Below are 6,444 nucleotides of genomic sequence, written 5' to 3'. Positions count from 1 at the left end.
GCCGAGGTTGATGTCGAACTACCAATGGTTTGAAATCAATGCGAGTCGAATAAATCTGAGCAACACAAAAAATAGGACCCCGGTCGTCCGATTTCGAACATACCCACAATCTAGGTTTTGTGAAACATGGGCTGGCCATCTCACCCGAGCACACATGTTGTACCCTCATCCATTTTATAACCCTTTATTGTATGCAAACATGCACTGGCCAGGTTTAAGGGGTTTAATTCGTGATCATGTTTAGTTTTAATAGCCATCTCATGATGGCCATCTCCTCTACCATGCCATTTGATGAAAAAGGGAACTTTGGAAACTAGATGACTGTTTTAGAATATGCCATGCAGTTACTTGGAAAAGGAACTTTGGAACTGCAGGTTACATTAACAAGATGAGAATTTACGATATTATTTAGCTTGACAAGGAAAGTGCATCATACATGTTTCGAGACCAAAAAAGTGCCAAATTTCAGGTGTATGAAGCATATACCAAGCAAGGTAAGGTAAGCTTGAGTAGGCCTAGATGGGGGCAAAACGTGCGTGGGCATTCATCTTGCATGTAATTGATATTATGGTGAACATGCTCGATATGTCTAGAGAGTCGCGATAGCTGGCTGGGCGGTCAGCGAGGAGCTACCATTCCACTGAATGTAGACTGTCGTGCTGTTTACAGGAACTGTGATGTTCAAGTTGCTTCCTATATACCATTCCAACGCTTCTTTGGTGTCGTAAACAACTCTCACCGGCTTGAACTCCACATAAAGCCCCGCATCCAATGCCTATATTAAAAAGCATCAGATGAGTTATAACAAACATAATAAATGTTTAATTAAAAGAAAAATAAATAAATTATCTACTTAAGGAGTGTGTATGGCAACATTGAGTGTTACTCGTACTCTGCAGGCAAACCAGGCAATTATACCAAACTGTAGGGTTTTTTCGCTGGGATTTCTAACGTGAATGCCCAATTTTACTTTTTTTTGTGTGTGTCTTGGGGGGGGGGGCCGGGGGGTTGTGCGTGCGCGCGCAAGAATCCCTAGTTCCCCCTTGCCCCTAATTAATCATGGTATAGAGGAGAATTATGGAGAGAGAGAGAGAGAGAGAGAGAGAGGAGTGGGTACCACAGTGAGCAGCCAATAGGATTCGGAGCCCGAAGCGAGAGACATGAGAGGAGCGCTAGTGGGCGTCCAGTTGCCCAAGCTGGAAGTATTGCCCGTGATGACGAAGCCCTGCCCGAACGCCACCTGCTGCGCCACCACGAATTGCACGTCCGTCGCATTGGCCTCCTGCATCACCACAACATCCTCACATTAATGTTCTGATCCACCATCATCACATCATGTGCGTGGGTGTTCACGAGAGAGAGAGAGAGAGAGAGAGAGAGAGAAAGCTAGACCTGTGGGAGAAGCGCGCCGGTTGCAGAGATGAGGGCCAGGAGCAGCGCTGTGTATCTGAATGAAGCTGCCATGGTGAGGGCTCTACTATACATAGAAGTCTTGATGACCTGCTGAATTGCGAGAGAGCAGGCCTACTGCCATTTGTTTTATAGCCAGATGAAGAGAGAGAGAGAGAGAGAGAGAGAGAGAGAGAGAGTCTGTGACTACACCGTACATACTGTGTGTGTGTGTGTGAGTGAGAGAGAGAGAGAGAGAGAGAGAGAGAGAGAGGTGATTCTGATGCGCACATTGTAATTTGTGAAGCACGTGAAATTATTTTATGATCACTGATTTTCTCAAAGGCTGGCGTCTGCGCAACAATACAGAAATGTTACGTCAATGAACTGACGACAAACGTACTGGTGTCGCTGATTTTTTTATGATGCGGCCCTTATCTCCGTTTACGTGGGCGAGTTTTTTCATGGTCCCGACTCCCGACTCCCAAACTCCAATCCGTCGGGTTTAAAATATTTTATATAAGACAAGTTACAACTAGTCTTGCTAGGTGGGCCTTTCTATATATTATCTATAGAATATAACATGACATACGTAAATTGACATTTAGCATCTAGAACCGAAGGGAATAAGAGAATGACTAATTCTCACGGATAGCTTGTCTATAATTATAATGTCTGCCTCTCTTACGTCTAAATATCGCTCATTGGTCTTATGAATAGAGAGGGGATACCGTTGATTCGTGGTTAGTATCTTTGATTGGTAATAGACTATAGATTCAATGTTGCTAAGTCTCGTTGTTGTCGCTAAGATGGAAAAGCGCCCAGCAGTAATACAAAAGCGAGGGCAACAAGAGTGTCTATTTCATTTTTTTGATGACCTCGAAAATCACTATATATGTGAGGTATGCCGCTCTGCAGGAGGGACATATTTTTAGATTGTGAGCAAAGATATCACATTGCATGCTCCAATCTTTATACGATGCAATAATTTCAAACCATGACCTAGCATATGGACGATAAGCTAGCTTCAAGTTGGTTGCAGTTTTCTCCCTAGCTTATTAACGATTAGATTGTAATCTTCTAGGTCTTGAAACCTTCAAACTTTTTTTTTTCCGAGAAAAAGATCCTTCTATTAGTTAATGAAAACTGCCCATAGGGCTACAACCACCTCTGCAAGAGAGGGCTACAACAAGCATGATGGGGAGACTCTCCCAATGAAAAAACAGCATATATACAATTGGGCTAAATCAAGAGATGGGAGGAGGGAAAAGCCACACAGGTGGACAATAGTTCCATATGAGCACCCCCTGGACTATGGTGTAGAAAGGCCCAGGGCGCCAGAGTCGAAGGAAAGCCTCGCGGCGCTCCCGCATGCGGTCGGAGCTGCCCTGTAGTCCCTCAAGCTATCCTTTGAGAGTATGGATCAGCTCTAGCCAGAAGTCACGAACAGTCTCTGCTGGTGGCACAGGGCGAGCCTCAAAGATGCGGAAACAACGGGCCCGCCAAATGAACCAAAGTGTCAGGCCACTGATGAGCTCCCAACACTCCTCTCTCTCACTGCACCACTCCAGTGGAGTAAGCTCTGTAGCAGGATGAAGTGTAGGTCGCCCCCCCTGTATCACTATCATCGTGCTGGTGGAAGATAGCTAAAACTGAAGTGCCGGGCCCGTGAGGGTGGACCAAGCCGCTACCCCCCAAGTGTACTGTCGAGCCGTGGAGAGAGCAGGCATTAGCCGAAGAACTCGTAGCCACACCTGCTGGGCCGAGGGACAGTCCCAAAGACAGTGACGCTGACTCTCCACCAAATGGTCACAAGCTGCACATGTGGCCGAGAGACCACTATGCACAAGCCAGCTGCCTACTGTTGTGGCTCTATGTGCGACCAGCCACTGAAACAAGGTGACTCGCCTCAGCTGTCTGGAGTCCCACAGCCTATGCCAAAAAGCTGCCAAGAACTCGATTAGGAGGCCCTCCTCCTGCCAATGACGTGCTGCAGCGGGGCTGACCTCTCTCTGTGCTGCAAGTATATGACGTCCAAGCCGAACAATGTACTGAAAGAAGGGGACTCCTGGGCGGTCTGCAGAAGAGAAGGGGTCCCTCCATAGCCACTCACCAGGATCCCACTGCACTCGTGCCAGTGGACAGCACTCCCAAGCCCATAGCCTCCAGTGTCTTGTCTCAAGAGTTGTTGGGTCAGGGTCTAAGACGCAAGTCCTCCCACAGATGCCCACAACTCGGATCCTCTGGAAACAGCACTCTGCTACCTGCGGGGCCTCTACTGCAACTCGCTGTAAGCGTCCCCCACCCTGAAGCTCGAAGAACAGGGCTGGGACAGTCTCTGAGCAAGCCCTGACTGAAATGAGAACCTCCAGTTGTGTGAAGGCTCCCATCCACCGGGGTGCTACTGGCTCGAGAGGCGTGAGCCACTCGCTGGAACTGACTCTGAGATGTCCTGACACATGCTCTGCACCCCTCTCATGCCCTGTAGCTGGACAGCCTGCACCTCCTCCGACAAACCTGTGAACTCTAGCCAGTCACCTACAGAGCGCGTTGGACCAGCTGCCATGGGACCCCAAGAAACATGAGGCCGACTCCCAACCAAGTGGCCTCTCTGAGTGCTAACCATGGGGTTCCAGACGAGGGGCTGCCGTAGGCGCTCCTCCGTGCACGTCGGCGGTCTCTGCTCTAGGCCACGCCGTAAGAGCTCCCAAGATCGAAGCAAACTCACAGCAAATCGGTCCTCCAGTCTCCTGCTCAAACCAACTCGGCGCAGCTCTGTAAAGATCCATCTGGTCGAAGGTTGCCAAGGGCCTCCTGACTGAGGCACCCTGGCACGAAGCCTCTGCAGCAAGAACTCCTTCCAGGGCTCCTCGCCTGGAAGAAGTCCTCTGACGACGAACTTCCCAAGAAGGGCTCTGCTCTGCTGTGCTGGATCAATGATCCCAAGCCCTCCCTGAGAACAAGGAAGTGTGATGACCGACCAAGCCACCTTGGCTCGGGCAATCTGAGTGTCGCGACCTGACCAAAGGAAGTTCCTGATCAGCCTCTCTACCTGGCTGATACAAGAACTCGAGAAGATCCAGCAAGAAGTGATGTACCACATAGTCGCCAACAACACCTGGTTGGCAACTACTACTCTACCAGCCAGCAAAAGTCGTGCTGAGCTCCTATGTAACAGCTTTCTCCTGATGGACAAGAGACGAGGAGCAATCTGCTGCTCGGGGGACAAGTCCAAACCAACCTGACAACCCAAGTACCGAACTGTAGTCCCTGGAGGAATCCACTTGAAACCCTCTCCTGGCATCCAATCTGGCACAGGAGCACTGCCAACCGAGAAAGCCATTGTCTTTCTCCAGTTGATCAGTGCGCCCGATGCACAGCAAAAGGTCTCCAAAGCCTGCTCACATCTGTGTAAATTGGCCTCCTGGCCCTCTAAGTACAAGGCCGAGTCGTCGGCAAACTCAGCGTCCAGAAGCTCATCTCCCCGTATAGGGAGTGCTAAGCCCCTCAGACCAACCTGCTGTGACACCAAAAATCTTCTCATCGCCTCTGCAAAGAACAGAAAGAGAAAGGGGGCAAGAGGACAACCCTGTCTGACCGATCGTGTGAGCATGAAGCGCTCACCTCTACCACCTACCAAAAGCACCTGACTGTGAGCTTGTCTGTACAAAGTTGACACCCCTCTGATCCAAGCATCTGAGAAGCCCATCCTGCATAGCGTGCCCTCTAGAAAGTCCCAGTCAACTCTGTCGTATGCCTTCTCAAAATCGAGAAGAAGAATCACAAGGTCCTCCCCACGGAGTCGTGCCAGGGCAGAAGCCTCCCAGAAGGTGAAGATGTTGTCAAGGATACTGCGTTCCTTGACAAAACCTGTCTGAGTCCCATGTATAAGGCTCTCCAAAAGTGGTTGAATCCTCAAACTTAGAGCCTTGGCAAGAATTTTGTAGGCTGAGTTTAGGATGGTGATGGGGCGCCACCGTCGAATCTCATCCAAGGAGCCACCCTCCTTTGGAATGAGGTAAATCAGGCCCTCACTCATGCTATCCGGCATCACTCCTGTGAGCAGAATGTACTGAAAGGCACTACACAGATCTGGGCCAAGCAGGTCCCAGTACTCCAAGAAGAAACTGGCAGTCAGCCCATCCTCACCTGGACAGCTACCACGAGGGAGGGCCCTAAGAGCCGTGTGCAGCTCCTCAAGCTGAAGAGGTATCTCTAGCCTCTGGCACATCTCCTCAGTCACAAGACAAGGCATTTGTGCCCAAACCTGCTCCCTGGATGCATCTTGTCTCTCTAACTGGGGCTCAACCGACAGTAACTCATGGTAAAAGTCAGTAGCAGCTGCACGCATATCCTCGGGCTCACAAACAACTGACCCATCTGGTCTCCTCAACTGATTGACCTTGGCATGCGAGTGCCGAGGTCCCACTGTTTCAAAAAAAGCACCTGTCACTCTGTCACCCACCTGAGTCCACTGAGATGCCTTTCGGTGAAAGGCAAACTCATGGCGCCTCTCCTCTGTGCAAGCAAGCTCCTGTCGAGCCTGCTGTAACTGCTCCCCCAACCATGGACTGTCTGGATGCTACTCCTGCATCCTCTGTAGTGAAGCAATGCCTCGTCTAAGATGCTGCTCCTCCTCTCTCGCTGCAGCCCATCGAGCCAGAGACTCCTGTAGAAAAAAGTGGCTAAGCTGAGCTAGGCCTAAGGCCACTCTGTCTGCAGGTAGAGCCTGGCTGCCCATGCCCTCTGTCCAGAGAGCCTCTACCCTCTCTCTAAGTTCTGAGTCCAACAAGACCCACTCTGGGATGCAAAGCATCGTGCTCCCACTCCTCTGCCTGTCTGCCAATGTGAGGATCACTGGCGCATGGTCCGAGAAGGATGTCCCTGCCAGGATGCCCACTGAGCCCCCCAAGTCACTAAAGTGGTCACTAGTGTAGAAGCGATCTATCCGCGATAGATTCACTCCTCCCACTCTGCGGTCCGATCTAGAGAAGGCAAGACTCTCAGGAGGCCTCACAAAGCCAGAATGCTGCCATGTATCCGAGACCCTCAAAG

General features: G+C 50.4%; 1 protein-coding gene across 1 annotated transcript; it reads right to left on the bottom strand.

The window, feature by feature from the left end:
• Positions 1 to 375: 375 nt before the first annotated feature.
• On the bottom strand, positions 376 to 1,549 carry LOC147464251 (uncharacterized). The gene is made up of 3 exons (XM_086513774.1): positions 1,393 to 1,549; positions 1,118 to 1,282; positions 376 to 775 (listed from the first exon to the last, which is right to left on the bottom strand). Exons 1-3 carry the CDS (start codon positions 1,483 to 1,485, stop codon positions 590 to 592), a joined length of 444 nt encoding a protein of 147 aa, XP_086369900.1. The 5' UTR covers positions 1,486 to 1,549; the 3' UTR covers positions 376 to 589.
• Positions 1,550 to 6,444: the final 4,895 nt, after the last annotated feature.

The sequence above is a fragment of the Adiantum capillus-veneris genome, chromosome 1 (genome assembly GCF_014529385.1).
Source record: "Adiantum capillus-veneris isolate H3 chromosome 1, ASM1452938v2, whole genome shotgun sequence".
Classification (NCBI taxonomy): Eukaryota; Viridiplantae; Streptophyta; class Polypodiopsida; order Polypodiales; family Pteridaceae; genus Adiantum; species Adiantum capillus-veneris.
The sequence above is the reverse complement of the archived record's forward strand: the minus strand, read 5'-3'. Positions and strand labels throughout refer to the sequence as shown.

Bases quoted from the DNA above. Each gene is read 5' to 3' on its own strand.
- LOC147464251 (XM_086513774.1), bottom strand. From the start codon at position 1,485: ATGTATAGTAGAGCCCTCACCATGGCAGCTTCATTCAGATACACAGCG. The intron at 1,283-1,392 runs GTCTAGCTTTCT...GTGGTGATGCAG, and splicing joins CCGGCGCGCTTCTCCCACAG to GAGGCCAATGCGACGGACGT. The intron at 776-1,117 runs GTACCCACTCCT...TTTTTAATATAG, and splicing joins CCTATTGGCTGCTCACTGTG to GCATTGGATGCGGGGCTTTA.